We start from the raw sequence: 18,835 nt of genomic DNA, 5'->3' as shown, positions 1-18,835 counted from the left end.
GTGGGAAAAGCGGTGAGCAGGGGAGACAGACGAGTTTCGTTGATACGAATTTCTGATTTGTAGGTTCCTAGACAGCGCGCCTTGGCACGGATGCTCGTTCATAATGTATCGACTACTCTGAAGTTGCTCGGCGTGAAGTGTTTCGGTAAATGTGTGCGTTGGACGCGCTACGCGAAGATTTTAGCTAAGACATCGACGGGCCGGAAAACAACGAAGAATTTCGATTTCTCGTTTAATTTTCGACCATTTCTGCGATCAGCGATATTTCATTACGCGTTTCACGAGAAGAGATACTTTAAGAAAGGTTGGAAAATATTTTTTGAATCAGTTGACAGTTTCCTGGCAGGGAAATCTTCCAGTAACCGATTTCCGGAGGAGCATCTCCATCTTTCGTTATACCCCCAATGCCTCATCCAAAAAATAGCGCGTTACCGTCCCAAAGATATAACCCAGACACCTCGCAAAGCCCCATACGTTATATGAATAATAGTCCACGCGAACGCGAGACGCTGCCGTCGTTCCGCGGCCCATTCCCGCTGGAAGGGGTGAGTTTAGGGGTAGCCAATGAATATATCAGCGTCGACGTATCCAATCATTCCCTTATTACTATATCGATACATTATTGTCGTAATACCACCGCAACGCTGCCAGGGCGGTAGGGTTCCGTGAGGGAAAAAAAGGCCAACCACCACGAAGACTTTCAACCCCCTTTTTTTCCAGCGACTGGAGAAAAAAAAAAAACTGATACGTACAAGGGGGCGTCGAAGGGCGGAGAGGGTTCCTTACACTCGCGCGGTCTCTGTCAGGACTATCGATTTCAGGATTAGGTGGCAATTTTTCAAGCCTATGGCGAATAATTACCGAATCCTTCCCCCATCGTGTGGCTTCCGCCATAAACGACCTCCGCCCTCTACCCGTGCCGTCAAAAGACCACCGACGCATGGATTCCGTTCCACGAGACGTCAGCCCCGGGAAAAATGCGTCGAGAAAAATTTCACCGAATGATTAAAGATTCCCTATTCACGCCCCTCCCTTTCTGGAAAGATTGCAAATTTTTATTCATAGATTCACCTTGCTATAAATACAGCTTTGCGCGCGGGATCGTTATTAACCTACTTGTTTATTTCAAATAAATGGCCGGCCATTTCTGAGACGAGGACTCGCGTGGGCTGAAGTAGCGAGAGAATCCATGACCGATTTTTAAAGATCCACAGGATAGAAGCCGAGGCAGTAGCTCTCCTCGAAGGAAACCGGGACAGAGGGCGGGGTGACGGAATAGGGGTCGGGATACCTTCATCTGCGGATTACTTATGCACGAGCAGCCGCGACTCATTTCATTGCAACGGAGCCAAGACTCGGGAAGCAAGCCGAGTCAAGCCGACGGAAAAATGTTTCTATTTAGCTCGCTTAAGCTCTTTATTAAAGGTTCGCTTCTTCCGCGACCGAGACTTGGCTGGGTTTTAGAGCCATCGCTAAAACTCGACCCCCCCCCCTGCGACGTTGGAACTCGAGAAAAAGAGATTGTGGTCTGGTCTATCCTTTTCTCACGGGTTCATCGTTTTTTTTTCACCCCTCCCTAGCTCCTCTTTCTCGCTCTGTTTCTTATTCTCGAGCAAACACTTCTCGAAGAAATCCTTCGCGGGTTTGGCGTCGGGTAAGGCGGGGGAAGGAATTGCGTCAATTACCCGCTGATTTCGGCATCTGATCCACGGATTACGCCCCGCCGCGAATGCTGATCCCTCTTTCGTTTATTGAGCGACGTTTTCGAAATGACACTACCCGATTCGAGAGCGGGTTCCACGGTTCCCTAATGCAGGAGGACCGCGGCACCCTTCGCCCGTTGCCTCAGATTAGAGTAACGAATGCGTAATATACGAAATTGAATGTTTTAATAAACCCAGCTGGCTGCGCGTTCGGTGCCTGCCGGGGGACTCGCGGGGTTAAAGCCACCCCCTCCTGGACGAATTAGAAGAAAAAAGGGAAAATATTGCGGATCGAAATGTTAATCGAGTTCCCGTCAATTATTTCCACTGGATTTGACGTTCGCTTGTAAAGAAAAACAAAATGTTTACGAAGATGTAGAACGGTGAAAGAGAGAGAGAGAGAGAGAGTGAGAGTGAGGGAGAGACAGAAAAGATCCTGGCGAACTGCGATCTCTCGACCCTCTTTCGCGCCCGATTGTCTCTCATCAGCGGCGGGAGGACAAGGCGGGAAGAGGCTACAAATAATTCCGAGGCGTTATTCGATGGCATATTTTCGATTATCGGGCAACGAAGCGTAATCTCGCCGTAAATGGAGGATTGTCTCTGTATAACGGAAGATGAGGTGCTGCGGGTTCGTGAGAGCGAGGAGCCATCCCCGTCTCGCTCGACGGCGACGAGAGAATGAAAGAAAAAGAGAAACCATGCGGAATAACCGTCGACGGGACGGGGGGAGGGGGATAAAATTCCAACGGGGGGTGGCGGTGGTGTTCGTGGAGAACCCCGTGGGGGGGAGGGGCCATAGCCACCAGCGGCTCTTTAAAAGAAAGCGGGATAAACAGACAGTTCGAGCTGGGAGGGAGGAAAATGTAAATTTCCAGCGAGCTGGAAGGAAGAGAAAAGAATAAGGGCTCGAACACCGTACCGTGGGTATATTGAGTGAGCGAGTGGCCCTTCCACCCGCGTCGCTTGCGCCCTTGCTTCTTTAAATTTCATGTGCCAATTGTGCGCGATTGTCTTTACTTTGCCTCTTCTTCCGTGCCGCGGAGCAGAGTCGGCTTATTCCCGACGTTCGACCTGCCGCCCCTCTCACACCCCCGTCATCGCTTCGTACGCTCGCAACGGATGGTCTACGTGACCGTGGTCGTTTTCTACCGCCGAATCATCGATTCAGCTGATCCTCCTCCCCCTGACCCCGGTGGCTATCGTTTCAATAGTATACAAAAGCCAGATCGCGCCGGTGACACGTTAAATACACGATACGCGCGAAAACATCGAGTCAGCTGCTAGTGATGCAATTCGTGCAGGTGCAATCTAACACCCGGTTTATCCGGTTACCGATTCGCTCGACTCTTGATTCTTCGGTAACGATCGAACGAATCTGACAAAGTTTACCGTGTATACGCCACGAACATTGTTCCCGCGTAACTTTCTTCTTCGATCACCAAAACTGCCAATACCACTTGGAATAATTATATTTATCGCGAGACAGTAAATGTACGCGTGTGCATGTACACCGCCTCGAATTAATCAGACACTACCATCGAGTACAAAAGATCAAACAACGATCACCTAGAGGCGATAGCGAAACGCATACGCAAAGAAGTCAACGTCCCCTGGTTCAGCTCCATCTCCATCATCCTCTCTCTCTCTCTCTCCCTCTCTCGATCGAGATAAATCAAAGAACCGCGGCCTGACGAGGCGAGAGGTAGACGTGGCAAACATTCGAAACGTCTCGTCAGGCGGACACGTCGTTTCTCCTGACGAGACTGAAAAGGGATGCAAGTCGACGTTCGCGGAATGATATTCAGAGGGATGAAGAGGACAGAGGAGAGGAGGAACGCAACGTGCAAGGTGGTGTCAGTGGTGGTGAAGTTTGCCGGATCGGTGTCCACCGGTGGATAAAGTGAAAGATTCTCTAGACGCGAGGAGGGATGGGGAAGAGAGACTCGTGTGACAGGGGTTGAAGGAGAAGCACGCCAGTCGGATGGTCACCCTACGTGCCAAGAATTTCACACGGCGGAAGCCATGGACCTTACCACTCCCGCCCCCGTCGTGTTTCAGTGTACCAAGTGTCTGTCTTTTTGGTTGTTGCGCCTCTTCGGGACTGGCGGACGAGAGGAAGAAGCGACGGTAAGCGGGAGCAACAGTCGCTGAATAAACACAAAGTCCAGTTAAAGTCGTAATAAATGTCTCCTCCTTTCCGATGGGCTCTTCCTTCTTCGTCGTTTTCGTTCCACCGTTCTCCCCCGTTCACGGACGTCACCTCTTTCTCTCTCACTCTCTCTCTCTCTCTTTCGCTCTTTTCACGCCCGTTGGTGCTTGCTTTCCTTTCTTTCGCGGAGACAAACGGTATTGAGGGTGAAAATTGACGGCTTTATCGTGCCGCTTCCGCGAGAACTTTCCGAGGATTTGCCTTTTCCTTCTTGACGGTTTCGTATTTTCCGCTAGACATTTTCCTCGCCAACTTTTCCACCAGCCACCGCCCCACCCGCCAACCCGTTCCCTCCTCCCGCGATTGTCCCGGGAAAGTCTTTAAGAAAGACTGATTGGACGCAATCATTTGCTCTGTTCGTTTTAATCGCGCCATCCCGGGTCGAACTAATCCCCCTCGCCCTTCGCGCGGCGCGCCACGCCAGGGCAAATATTATTTTTATTCCGGAATTAAGCCGAGTCCCCGTGCGAGCGAACGTGGATTTCTTTCTTTCTTAGCGATACGCCTGTATAAGGCAGAACGGGAAACGAGTTCGATTATCCGATCGAGGGACACATCCCCTGCGTCCCTTTCGCCACGATTTCCATTATAAAACTCGTATATACCTGGCCGAGTGTTTCAGCGCAACGATAAAGTTGCTATGTATACAGCGATATCCGACAACACCGAATAAACACATGGCCCGATAGATATTTATTTTTCTGCCTCGTGGCGGCTTAAAGCTTGGCCGAGATACGCGAATAAACAATCCCGACATATGTTTCTCTTCCACTTGTCCTGCAGCTTTACATGCAATCGCTCCGTTTCAATTATATAACCGATCGTTCCGCAATTCTGCAGCTCTCTATCTTCGCGCGGGCAACGCTGGCGAACCGTATTCCAGTTACTTCCAGTTACAGAAACCGCGCGAACGAGGAGGTCCAACGTTCTCGCGGAAAGCGAAGTCGAGCGAGAGGATGTCAGCCGTCGTCCTGTCCCTAATCCCGTTGCGAGCGCGATCCCAATATAATTCAAATCGAAGGTTACGGACCTTCGAGACGCGCGATCGATGCCTCGCGAACGGTGCTCGAGGCGACCATCCTGTGCCTCGTGGCCGCGGAAATAGCGACGATGACGCGCGTTTTTTTTTTTTCCTCAATGCATCGGCCGCTACCGGGATCAACATTCCGCTTGAACGATCGTGTATGACGCTCTCGATGACGCCAACACTCCCACGCGATTTTCCAACCGGCATCGAATGGAATTCGGATCCCGAAACAAACATCCTGCGTTCCGCAGAGCGACGAGAGCCAGAGAGAGATAGAGAGAGAGAGAGAGAGAGAGAGAGAGTGAGAGAGAGAGTGAGAGAGAGAGGCCTGGTCCTTTCGAGCTCTGTTGTTTCGACTCGCCACAAATATTTACCAAATATCGATCCCCCTTCTACCCTGTAAAACCCGTTCCCGCCACCCATTGCTCACCGCGACGCGGAGGAGGGACGAGGATACGCAAATTGCATTTGCGTTGACCGCCGCTGCTGCCTCGACAACGTCGATATTTGTACTAGGTTGTGTATCGAGGCGGAGATTGGCGGATCGCCAATTAAAATCCGCGTACTCGTTCGCTGTCCGCGTGGCAAGAACGCTCCGGCCAGAGCGTATTATAATCGCAGGCACCGGCTTATTCATTCGTCGATGACTTTTTAAGAGGCGGTTAAGATGAATCGAGCCTCGAGTTCGACAGGGATCACTTATTTAGCTCTGCCGGGGATGGATTTTTGGTGGTTCCCGTGCGACGGTTAACCAGCGTGTCTGACGTTGGCACGTCAGGTTTCATTCATAATTTTCCTGACATCAAAAATACAACAGGACGTCGTACGCCACGTATGTCCGTTTGGAAACTGCATTTCCAGCGACGGCATACATTATGCAGGCCTAGTGAATGACTGTACAGCGATCGTATGTTGACTTCCACGGCTAGTAATAGACAGCGACGCGTTATTTTTAACGAAATCGCTGGCTACCCTGGGATAATGTTAGCTTCCGTCTTTGTACACGAGGTCTGTGTGACGTCTTATTGATCCGCTAAGGTTAGAAACGCGTTACGGATATCTACTGTCCGCGGTCCCTTTTCTTCGAAAGACTTGGTCTATACGCGGCTGTACGATAAACGATAATCGACCACGGCCTAGACTATCGTCAGATATCCCAGCGTGTGTCTATCTACGAGAGAATATTAGCCTAAAAGATATTCCAATAGCATCCCAATAAAAAAAAAAAAAATGCAAACTGAGGGTCACGCGCGCAATTAAATACGAAAGATCGTATCGAGAAGGGAAATAATTAGACAGAAGGGGTGAGCCCTTCGTCGATCGGAAGGCGCATCTACGATGCGGGGGTAAAGGTGACGACGAGCAGCGTAGGTCGTTAAAATAATAAAGGTTGTTATTGAATCGACCGTGGCGGGCATTTTCGTATAAATTTGAATTCCTCTCGGTCTGCATCTGTCGCAGCTCGTCTCCGCGTGCCCCTCTCAACCCCTGCTTTCTTTCCCGCTTCGATTCCCCGTAGAGCGCGAGGACCACCGTGCGTTCCCCACTGCGACGCGATCCCTAGCCAATATCGGGGAGAGCAGCTCGACATTATGCGTGGCATCGATACTGCACGCGGTTACGGCCACGCGACGTCGTATTATTAAAGAAGCTCGACGGGCGAGCAAACACGGGAACCGAGGGGGGAATCCGCTCGAAAAACTGGTAAGAGAAACAAAAAGATCGAGAGCCACCGTTGGAAGCGGAGGTGGGAAGAAAGTAGAGGGAAAGGAAGGGGTTGGTACCGTTGGGGGTGGAAAGCGGCGATTTCGACGACCCTGTTTCTTTCTCTGGTTCCGTCGCGACATGAATATTCCAGCGCGTGCATCTGCATAGGTTCTCGTTCGAGAAAAAGGAGAACGAGCCGGGACGGAGGAAAAGAAGAGACAAAGGGTAAAGAAAGACAAATGGAGCGGAGATATAGGGTACAAGAGGAACGCGGAGCAAAGCTTTGGCGGGACTGAACGAAAGGTGGAACGTCTGGAGGCTCGCCTTTCCACCGGTGACGTATTATGCGCGAAGAGGCGGGGTGGCGGGGGTGGTTGAGAAGGTGGCAGGAGAATGTGGGCGGCTGGCAAGGTGGATGGCGGAAGATGGAAGGCGAAGAGTGAAGCGGGAGAGGACGTCGTTTGGCAATCTTAGGGGATTTCGTGGATACAATGGGATCTCAATACATCACCTCACCTAACCCAACGGCCCCCTTCCAACCCCTTCCAACCGCCCTGTACCCCGGTGTTCCTCTTCTCGTGCTACTTCCTCGGTCCCCTCCCCCTAACCGTTGGTTCGTCCCGTTTGCAGCAGCACCAACGAGCTTTCCAGATGCCGTAATAGCTTAGGAGCCGGCGTAATAGCTGCCACTGCCTTCCTAGAGAGAGTTATAGTTCAACAACGCAGAAATGGAATCGCGCGCACGAGAGAGAACCAGAGAGAGAGAGAGACGGAGAGAGAGAGAGGGAGAGGCAGGACTGGCAGGTGGTAAGGTTGTAAGCTGGAGCCGCGGCGGAGACAAGGAGAGAGAAGCTGCACGGAAGATGGTGATGGAGCACACGGGAAGATTTCGGGGCCAAACGGCAGGAGAACGCAATAACCACGACGGAGGACGAACTATTACGGGAATGCGAAATGTCGCATACGGAACGGTGCATCCGCTTATTGTAGCGCGCTTCCGAATCGAGAAACTTTCGAGAGTATTAGGATCGGGATCCTGATGAAATCGGCTCGTTGAACTTGCTGGCGTCCGTTCTCCTTTTTCAGTCTAACGCTCTCCGTTCTATGATTTTTCAGCGAACTGGTCGCGAGCCCCCTCTGAGATCGAGTAAAAAATTTGACGCATGCCTTCGCGCGCACATACGTTACACTGTTTCACGAAAGAATTACCGGCAGTTGGCGATAAGGAAAGGACGACAGGAAAAGGGGATTACTGACAGCACGTCGAGAAAGGCAAATTCGAGCAGTATTTGTCCTCTGGAAATGTTTTGCCTCTCCGAGTGCGCAGCGCGGAGGAACATATTAAATCAATTGTCCCACAAAAGAACGTAGACTGCTCTGTCGGAGAGGAAACCGTAATTAAAGCGTGTCGCGAGCTCGCCACGGCCGCGAGCAAGATGGAGAATAATTAATAGCACCGGCACCGTGTGCAACGTGTTATAAGCATCATTCGAGCGGGATCGATCTTGGATACCGTCGAGTATTTCAAATACGTTCATCGTGCTTAAATTCCACGTTTCTATCTTCTAATACGAACGGATCGTAACGAGGAATTCGTTCCTCGCGTACGATTTATTTTATACCTCCGTATGAATATTTACGTAACGCCGTTCTACACTTTATTTCCGAGCCGATGATCCATAATGTATCAGCCTAATATGTATCTACCTACGTACGCGCTTCGGGTACGGGAAGATTCCTTACGATTTTCAATTTTGCCGAGGAAAATCAAGGGAAAAAGCGCGAGAACAAACTCGTGCCCTTCGCGAAGTAAAATTACGCGCACGAAAGTTCCCCGTGGCGTGCAGAGAAAATTCTACGGCGGTGGCAACGAACAGCTGTAGAATACGGTAGAGCGGTTCAAGTTCGAAGTTAGAAATCGTCATCACGTCCTCGCGCCATTTCTGTTTACCGTGCATCCAGCGCAGACGTGATGCTGAATACCCGTGATCCTGCATTCCGGTCGCAGGCATCCTGCAAGACAGAAAGAAACCCGCTTCGCCGCCCCGCCTGTACCATCCAACGACCCCCTCCGTAGTTTCCACATGTCGCTGCCACCTTGCCTACCCCCTGTCATCCTCCCCCAGCCGCGTCCTTCCCCTTCCAACGGCGTACACCGAAAACGTAGAAGGTGCATATTCAGAGGAGAGAAGCTTGTGGAAACCTCGGGACGTTGACACCGAAAGCTGGATTCTGGATGGTTGGGTTGGACGCGACCCGTCCGTTAACATGGTACCCCTCTGATGCGAAACTGGTAGGGGGTAGGTGGTACAAAGCAGTAAGAGGAAGACGAAGAGGGAGAGGGAACGGGAGAGAAAGATGGAAAAGCAAGACAACGAGAAGGGGGTTGTGTCCTAGCTAGAGACGTTTCATAAGAGAAAGACAGGAAATTCTTGGTCCTCTATCGTTAGACAAGGAGGCCCGGTTATTACGTCGACCTCGCCGCCGTCGTTGTCGTCGTCGTGGTCGTCGTCGTAGTCGTAGTCGTCGTCGTCGTCGTCGTCGTCGTCGTCGTCGCCGCCGCCGCCGTCGTGGCTGTCGACGTCGACGTCGTGCGGTTGTAGGCCACGTCGTCCCGTGGAAAAGGCGTGGCAACGTCGCGTTCGCGCACCTTTGCACCTGGTGCGCCGGGGAAGACACGCCTCCGTGGAATTCCACTCTCTGGTCCGCCTACACGCCCGTTCCTCTCGTTCACCATCTCCGTCGCACCGTTCGCATCCCTCTGCCTCTCTCGCTCGAGCTCGTCCTGGCTCGCTCGTCCATCCGTTCTCCACTCCTCTCCGTTCTCGTCTCGCTCCCGTCTCGGCTAAGAGGAGATCTCGCCGATCTCTACACTCTTCTCCACCGCCCCCTCTACTGGACCGACGCGACGTCACCGCCGCTACATCCTCTCTCTATCCGCTACTTCTCGAGCTCCATCACCAGTTCTATCCTCCGTGGCAAGGAGAATCAAGCTCCTCCACCGCCGCCACCACCACCTCCGACGCTACCACCCACCACCGCCGCCGCCGCCGCTGCCGCCGTCGTATACCACCGCCGCTTCAACCACCACCACCACCACCGTCTCCTCCTGGACTACTCCGCCGCCACTATCCTGCTTTAAAATCGTTCCGGCTAGATGCATGTGTGCCCCCGCACGTAGACGAAATCCGTTGGTGACCGAGACGCATGCCCGTTGGAGTAACAGCTCCGGCTGCGTATAAAGGGTACAACACACAGGCTACCAGCACGGGCGTGTGTGCGACGGTTTTCTATTCGCGTGGTGGAGCCCCGTCCCATATACCTATACACGTCCAACTGCGCGCGCAATCCTCGTCTCCGCTCTTCTAACTCACCCTGTACCATCCGCCCACTCGGTATTCACGCTGTTCCACGTGACCTCCCTTAACCGTGGTGCCCCTTCCACCGCGACGCGAGCTTTCGAGGGGGAGGGAGGAAGAAACAGAAAAAATAAAGAAAGAAAAAGTAGAGGGCGAAGCGGAGCGAGCCCGGGTAGAAGAGGTGAAACGTTCGCGAGAGCGGGCGCGATTACCGCAGACTCGCGGAATCCCTTTCCCACCCACCCCCCAACCGCCCCCATCTCGCCGCCCTGTGGAGCTTCCTTTTTTTTTTTTCTCTCCTCTCCCTCCTTGAGATGCGAGCTACTGTCGGGATGTTAGCGTGTACGCGTCTACCTCCGCTAGGAAAGAGAATGAGAGAGAGAGAGAGGGAGAGAGAGAGAGAGAAAGAGAGAGAGAGAGAGAGAGAGAGAGAGAGAGAGAGGGGGGAAGGATGTACGTATTGATCAGGGACCAAGTAATGTCTGGAGATGCAGTCGGAATTACTTTGGGTCATTCGATTTCTATGCCCTGTCACGGCTAGTCGATGGAGACCAAATTCCTGTACCCGTCAGACTGTTCTGATTAATTGGCCTGACGCGTGATTCCAAGTTTGTTTCGAACGTCTCGTAATAAAGCAGTCGTACGGAACGTTATAATAAACCATATGAGACTCGTAAGATATTATTACCCTCTTCGAAACAAGGGAAAAAGTATGTAGCGCTGGAAATGTTTCAAAATACTCGGAAAACTACGGAATTGCAATGTGGAACGTTTTAACTAAAAAAAGATATAGCTCTTACGAATAAAGATCGTAAAGGCACCAAGTGCCTGCTTCTAAAAGAAGATGGTACTCGATCCGTATAAAAATGATGACTCTTGATTAGCCGCATTTAGATTTTCTCCTGTCTATCAATCTCAACTTTTATACTGCTCCCTGTAGCTAAGAATAAGGAGGATCTGCCCTCCGAACTTAAAGGGATGGGGTTAACGAGCACGCGAGGGGGATGTCAGAGATCTGCTGGAACGTTAAAGAAGTTATGTATGTACACGAGCGAGCAGAGGACAGAGGGATATAAAAGGAGGATATTGGACGGAGAAAGGAGAGGAAATCACGTTTGCGGTCTGGACGGCTCGATCTCGGACGTCCCTTATCCCGTAGTCTGGCATCCGCAACGAGGGCATGGCCAGGCAAAAATCACCGGGCGAACGTAAAATCAAAACTATGTTTCTTTTACAACCCCGCGGAATAATGCATGTCGTAAAACGCAGTCTTCGCGAGCTTCGAACGACCATCTTTTCGCAAGCGACGGAATCCGCGCGAGGGTACGCGCGTTGCGAATTTAATTAAAACTATTTTTCAGCTCGACTCGTACCGGGGAAAAGATTCGCCCCGGCGGGAAAATAGATTAATCGTTTTCTCGTGTATTGATCCTGGAAATGTGACGGGAACCTAAATTTCAACTGGCCTGGAAAATTGGAAAGAGATCGCTCTAGTTAGTCGTGATACGTTGCCAGCGATCCGAGGGAAAGCAAAGTCAATCCTGTCGCCAAGGCGAAACCTAAAGTCCATGGGCGAAATTAAGGTATCATTAAATTAACAATAACGCGATGCGTGCTCACGCGAGCCTACTTAAAAAGTTCGTGCCCTTTTCGCGCGGCTCGCGATCGAAATCATAAGCTGGCTCTGCTCAGGCGTGAGATCGAGCATGTTGGTAATTATTTACGGAGCCTCGAGCCGCCCCTTCATTAAAACACTAATTACCGGTGTGCATACGCGTGCATGTAAGAAGTTGGAGAATATATATATATATATATATATATATATATATATATATATATATATATATATATATATATATATATATAGGAAGAGAGAGAGAGAGAGAGAGAGAGAATGGAAACGAGAACCAACCACCGTTCTACTAGTTCGTACGAGGCCCTAACATCCGACGTCGTACCCCCTTCCTGTGCAGAATGTAGTGATACGCTGGAAACGCTATCACGAGCCAGACATCTATTTACAAGGTTGCACGTTTCGGTTAACTTGCCTACTTGGGTTAGTCTGCTCGTTAATATAGCCTCGAGGGTGAAGCTAATACATACAAACCGTCGTTTGCAACGTTTTGCTGCACCCTCAGCGTCTGTGAGATAAATCCAAAAATGAATGGAAATTGCCGCTTCTTCCAATGAAACAACAGGAAACGAAATTTCTTTACTTTCGGAGAACAAATCCCAAATATACCTTAAAATTAATACAATGAGATTAACGCATTTCCATACGATCAACATTGACCGTATGGAAGTAAAACAGTGAAACAAGTTGCGAAGAGGTGTGCCGAGCGAGAGCACGTGGTGTTTTGCGCGAGAGGCTGCGTTTCCCACGCGTGGGGGATGACAGGGGTGTACACGGTCGGCCGATCAGTGGATAGAGGGGTTGTTTAGAGTGAGCGAAAGAGAGGAAGACAGACGGTGAAAGGGAGGCTAGGAGAGGGCAACGAGGAGGGGTGAAAAGCACGTGGTGCCGGCGACGCGCGCCTCTCCAGCCACGGCTGGCTGTATATCTATCGAGCTTTCCACCCCCAGCATCCCCCCCACTTGTTGTGCTTTACCGTGTTGTGTTGCTATGTTGCCTTGTGTATCGAGAAAGTTCAACGCCGGCTAGACGATGTTTCCCATCCAACAACGGGGGATACAGACCGCGCGCCTCGTCAGAATCAACAGGCTTCCTCTTCTCTCTATAAAGTCGCCCGTCTCCTATCCCCCTTTCGCTCCACACTCGGGAAGGATCGAAGAACGAAACTTTTTCAACAAGATTAAAATTTCATGATACGTACAACGCCAGGTCGAGGGAATAGAATTTTGATCGGACCGAGGAAAAACTGGCCCCGACAAATCTCATTTCGAGATTTACCACCAGTAGCCAACTTTCTTTTGATTACGTCGGGGACGTTGCTTCGACAGATCTAATTTTTCCCCCTTCCCTTTTTCTCTCTCTCTACCCCTTTATTTCCTCGTCGAGTAGCGAACTATCGTGAAACTATCGTGTTATTAGTGGACGATTTTGAGAATTCCTTCCGAGTCCAATGTTTTTCGGCTAAACAGCAGTGGAACTATTGATAAAGAGAGGGGGAACTGGAAATTGAATTTTTCATTTGAAAACACAATCCGCGCGATTGCATAGCGCAAAGTTTTTCCGACAATAGCTGCCTGATTCTGCGAGCGGCAAGTTCGTTCATTATCGAAAGGGTAACGCACGGGGATACCAAGTTCTTGAAGGGGATGTATGATTATTGAACGGTCGTTCTCGGTCGAATTTTAAGGGCGGCAACCCTAAAGGGAATATTCCCGCCGCTCATTTCCGACCATTTGTTCGAAACTTTTAATTCGACCATCCTGCCTAAACCTCGTATTTTCATAATTTTTCAATCTGTATGTCTAAAGTCGACCGTGTTATCGGACGTTCGTTTTTTACTATTTTTGTTTTATTTCAAATAACGCTACGCGGTGCCTTATCGCGAGTAATAACGAGGAGGAAAATTTTCAATGTATCCAAGGGGTGATTAGGTGTCGACGAGGCAATTTTTGGCGGAGCCCCGAAAATGTAGTCCACCGTTTCGCAGTGAATGGGAGATTTGGGGATACAAGTGACTACCCCAAAGGGAACATCCCCCAGGATCTTTAACTCGGCAGTCCTTCAGGACCCGTCGGGCCACTTGGTATGCAAGAAGTACAGCCATTCATCTCCCGATCTCCGGCAAAGGCCCGACCTCCGGATATAAATTAGCTTTTGTTTAGCATTCAATGCAAGCCGCCTTTTCCACTGGCCATACCACCCCATTCCAGGCTGATCCATGGTTAGACAGCCACCTGCTCGAACCACCCCGCAGCGATCCGGTGCAATTAATGTAGCCACTAGCTGCCGCCCGGTCGAGCCAATTAAACATTTGCGATTGCCATGAAAAGGAATCGCCTCGACGTTAAAAGGGAATTAAATTCCCGGAGGTATTGGTCCGCGAGTTCGCCGGAAAAATTCCCGTCTGCTGGCCTATCGACTGGCAAAAGAAGCAGGGACGACCGCGGAAGGAGAAGAATTCAGTCGTCGATGTATCGGACAATTTTTAATTTCGCGAAAAAATTGCTCCCCACGGATCCGAGGATCCTCGATTTGGTCAACCGCGAATTTATTCGCACTTACGAGGAGTCGCGTATCGCGCGAAGTCGGATAGCCGCGGAGAGACGAATAACGAGACGCGCAGGGGGGAAGTCTTGAAAAATCCTGGAAGATAAGCGCGGCGAACGCGGTAACGGCGAGTGTACGTGAGGTACATTGTCCGTCGCCGAATCTAGGTGGTTTAATCTATCATTGCGCGCGGCAGGGACGGAACAACGTCGGGGCGCGAAGCAACGGTAACTAGCGGGGAATAATTAATAAATGCGAGGATGCATTAGTATGCGTGGCGTGGGATGAGTTCGTGCTGGTGCGGAGCAACGGTGAAGTCGGATGAACTCGCCGCGCGGGCAGGAGCGCGTTTCGAGCGCGGGGCGAGGGGAACGGGTTAGTCGGTGGGAATTATAAAATAATAAAGAGAATATTACGTAATGTGAGGATCAGATGAGAATTAGAGGACAATGAAGACGGGGTAAACCAGCGCCGTCTAACGGGCTAGGCCACCTAAAAGGGGGGATGGAGAACTGGGGAAGAGAAGAGGAGGCGAGCGAAGGGGTGGAAAACGGAGGTCGAGGACCAGACGTCTTAATGTCTGCATCGTCTAGAGAACGCGTCCCTTGCGCATGACTATCTCACCGCGAGTTTACATCTTTCCGATAATGAGTTCCAGCTCCACGGATAAACTCGAATTCCATTTTAAATGCTTATACTGCGGCCGATTTAAATAATTCACGCGACCGGTCGCCCCGTCGAATAATTGAATCGCGAAATACGGTAACTTTTCTGTTCGGAGATCAAAGGACCTCTCGTGAATTCCTCGAAGGAACCACCAGTACCACCACCACCACCTCGGGGGGAATCACGCGAAATTTATCGAACACGTAGCAGGCGTGATCTCCGACCGCCCTCCCGTTAATCGGGCTACCTAATTAGTAGTCAGACGGCGTACACCCGGCTGCGACTTTGTAAATGGTAACAATGTTATGTAATTAGGTAAAAAGTTCTGTAATCAAGAAGTAGATCTTCCGGGCGAGGCACTCTCGCGGCGGAGAGCTCGATCCGCTTCCCTCCCCGTCCCACTCATTCGTATTAAAATAGTCTCTTCGCTAGGAAAGCGTGCGTTGTGCCCTGCATATCTTAAAACCCAGGGGTTGCCGGAGACGGGGCTAAGATTCGCCGTCCCCATCCGGTTCTGATTTTTCTCGCGATTCATATTGCCCACGGACGAGAAAGAGTGCTCGGATTATGTCCCGGGGATCCGTGGCCGTCCACCCCTCCTTCCGTGGTGCTTTTTTAAATTCCCCGATATTTCCACGCCCCGAAGAAACATTTCCCCGTCCGATTGCGCGCGTTGCCAGCCAGTTTATAACGCGAACGCGAAATTCAACCGAGTCTAATCGCGCCTAACGATCGGTCGCGATAAATCCGGCCGCCTTTAATTATTTTGCAACGCGCCCGGAGAAACTGTACCGCGCGCGCGGCAAGTTTATTCCGCCGCTGGCGGTGTTTAATGAAACGGGATCGAGAGCGGGCGGTGTGGCAAGGTAAGAACGTTTTGCACGTGCACGATCGGCGTTACTCTTCCTGATATCATCGTATCGGGCGGGAATGATCCGCGCAGGCCAACGGAACCACCAGCCGAAACTGTTGACGTCAGTGTTTCCAACAACCGTCGAACCCCGATGATCTCATAGCCACCGTACGTATAATATAAGCATACTAGTCGCGGCTGAACATTTTTCGCGTGCACACGTATACATTGTAGAATCGTGCCGCGTTCCAGGCAACACGTGTGCGTTTGTCAGCTTCTTAGAAAGCCGGTGGATACGTGTCCCTGCGTCGCATGCATAATTCCCCTTCTGCCGGGCTGTTTCGTTGCTCCTGGACGAATTATCGCGCGCCCCACCGAACGCGTCTCCCGCGGTATCCGACGAGGACTGTCGAACGAACGGGTAACAGGTTCGCGAACGTTTCGAACGTACCGCAAACCGATCGCGATTAGGGTAACGTCCGAGAGCGAAAATAGGGAATAAATTGCGGTTAACGTTGATCGCGATGCACGGCCGATCTTAAACAGCCCATAGGATTGCGTGCTACGGCGATACGTACGATACTCGTGGCCGTGTATTGGCGCACTGACACGTCGCTGCGGAACGATTTCAATAAACAAGCTTGACACACACGTACGCGCGATGTGGCACGAATGGCTTTTTCCTAGACCCGGCTACGTGCGTGGGCGGCATCGAGTTTGCTTCCCTATCGCACGTAAAAGCCAAGATAAACATTATTTATTTTTTTGCGCCTCGCGTATACCTACGTACACGCGTGTACGGGTTAGCGGGTTGTGTGGGTGTACGCGCGTCCCGCCCCGTTCTATCGTGTGCATAAGCATCGGTGAATGAAGACATTGTATCGTAATAAGGCGGACGACGATACGGTTACCAGTCCGCAAAATTAAACCCGGCTCTAGCCGAACGCGGATATTGCGTCTGGATAGCCGATGCGGGAATAGTTCAGTAAAATACAACGACGCTGCTCGCGTTAACCATCTTGAAAATTGCGCGTTACGCTCCTTCCCTCGTTCCGTTTCGTATCGGCGCGCGATTTAGATTGCGCGTCGCTCAAAGTTTATTTAACCTTACCAGCACGCGCGTTACTCGCCTCGCGATACAACGTTTACGTCACGGCTGGCTTGGTATTTCGCGAGGAACGTGCATTCTTTCGAGCAACGACGTATCGCGTTACCATTTCGCGAACACGTTTCGCGAAGGTGCCAAGATTCGTCCGCGAGACACCCTGTTGGCGGTAAAACCGTTTAAAGGGGTTGATACAGCCTGTCACCCTGTACGAAACGTCGCACCCGTTCCTACGTTTCCTCCGTCCCTATCAATGGCTCGCGATTTCGCAGGGACCGAGGAGCCAAGTGCGAGAGACAAACGGGTGACAAAAAAAAAAAGAGAAAAGAAAAAGAGAGAAAGAGGAGGAACCGGTCCCGGAGCGCAAAGTTTTCCCTAAACCGTAGGACACGTTTCGCTCGTTAAGGGTCGTCGACGGATAAGTAACGACGGCGCCGGGCGTCGGTAGAGTGGTCGCTCGACGAGAGCGAAAGAGAGAAGGCGAGAATAACAGGAGGAACGAACCGTAGGGGGGTTAGAAGGCGCAGGGCGCGAGCACCGGCTGGAATTAAATAAAAATAAAACGCGAGATAATAACGTTAGCGAAGGAACCGAGAGCCCAAGACAAATAGCCGAGGGAAAACAAAGCGTATTATAAATACCGGGTGACAGGACGAGTTTGTGCGGGAGAGTGAGCTCGCGAGCGAGTAAGAGGGTGGTTTTCAACGATGGCGAGGCCAGAAGGAGGAAAAGAACGTGGAAGCGAAAGGGGCCCGGGGTGGGGTTAGCCGGTGGTTGGCGACGACGACGTCGACGACGACGACGACGTAGTGACCGTGCCCGCGTCCTCGGAGGAAGGGAGAAGAAAATACAGGGAGGAAAGCAGCGAACGATGCCCCTCTAGCATTTTTGCTACCTGCGGACACAATGAGTGGCCGGATTTCTTTTTCCGCGGTCGTTACTCACCCTCCCGCCGAGGGATAGTATTCTTATCCAAGCCGGAATTACAAATTTCAGACACCGAGCCCTTGTGTCGGACAGGATTCTGACTGCGCGTTATATTCTCCTCCAAAGTGGCTTTGCTTCGCGCGTTTTCCTTTTACAATTACTCTATCCTCCCGTCCTTTACGTTTTCCTTCTCTTTTTCTAGCCCCTTTTGTTTTCTCCTTTTACGGTTTCGTCTCATCGTCCAGTACTTTTTTCTTTTTTTTTTTTTTTTATTTTGCCGCACAGACGAGAAATGTATGGAAATCGCGGTACATACAACTGTATCACAGGTTACTTACACTAGGACGAGCGTGGCCGCGCGGATTCAGCTGCCAAGGAACCGTCGATGGCTGGAACTGCTCCTTTCCCCACGAACCGTTGTCGAACGGATTCTCACCGATGTGTCCCTGAAACAGAACCATCGAATCAGTATCGCGTCTCGTCCGAGAAACGGCACGCTTTTCATTCATCCAGACCTTCGCGGAGCGCACGGTAATAGACGCTCGCACGTAACGGACACACACACGCGCACTCGGCGGAAATAAAATTCTGCGACACGACTTCTTTCGCGGGCAAAGTACAACAAGTCGTTAACACCGCGAGGGAACTTTGTTCGCCTGGCCGTTCCGCGAGAAAATATTTATTCCGGCCGCGGTATTCTTCCTCGCGGGGCAAAGCGAGCGGAACCTGGCCGCGAAGAAAAGAGACATCGATCTCCTCGAGAGTTCGCAGTCTCAAAAGTTTCTTTTTTCCGATGCTCGTTCACGCAGCCCAGCGCTCGCGAGCCGGGCTTATTTTTGTAATATATTCCGCCACCCTCCGTGGCCTCTCTCGACTTTGCACCCCGTAAGCCTTATTTTTCTTTTAACTTTATTTCTAACCTAGAATCCTGCGCGACGCAGAGAAAGAGAGGGAGAGAGAGAGAGAGAGAGAGAGAGAGAGAGAGAGAGAGAGAGGTGGCACGCGCATAAATCAGCCAGTATAATGAGAACACTTCGTCTTCGGCCGGCTCGCCCTCTCGCTCGCAGACGCATCCCTTACGGACCAGCTATTATAT

General features: G+C 51.2%; 1 protein-coding gene across 27 annotated transcripts in view; it reads right to left on the bottom strand.

Moving 5' to 3' along the window:
* The window catches only part of Foxp (forkhead box transcription factor P), a 187,124-nt gene that overhangs the window by 83,259 nt on the left and 85,030 nt on the right, over positions 1 to 18,835 (bottom strand). For 26 of the 27 annotated variants that reach the window (XR_013103044.1, XM_076908936.1, XM_076909009.1 and 23 more), the window contains one exon: positions 18,078 to 18,185. The exons of the other annotated variant lie outside the window; for it this stretch is intronic. Coding sequence is in view for 15 of the 26 variants with exons in the window: in XM_076908936.1 (XP_076765051.1) it covers positions 18,078 to 18,185 (108 nt within the window). In the remaining 11 variants the exon portion in view is untranslated. The remainder of the gene's footprint in view (positions 1 to 18,077; positions 18,186 to 18,835) is intronic. 27 annotated transcript variants of the gene reach the window in all.

The sequence above is a fragment of the Xylocopa sonorina genome, chromosome 1 (assembly GCF_050948175.1).
Source record: "Xylocopa sonorina isolate GNS202 chromosome 1, iyXylSono1_principal, whole genome shotgun sequence".
NCBI lineage: Eukaryota > Metazoa > Arthropoda > Insecta > Hymenoptera > Apidae > Xylocopa > Xylocopa sonorina.
This window is presented reverse-complemented; position numbering and strand designations above follow the sequence as displayed.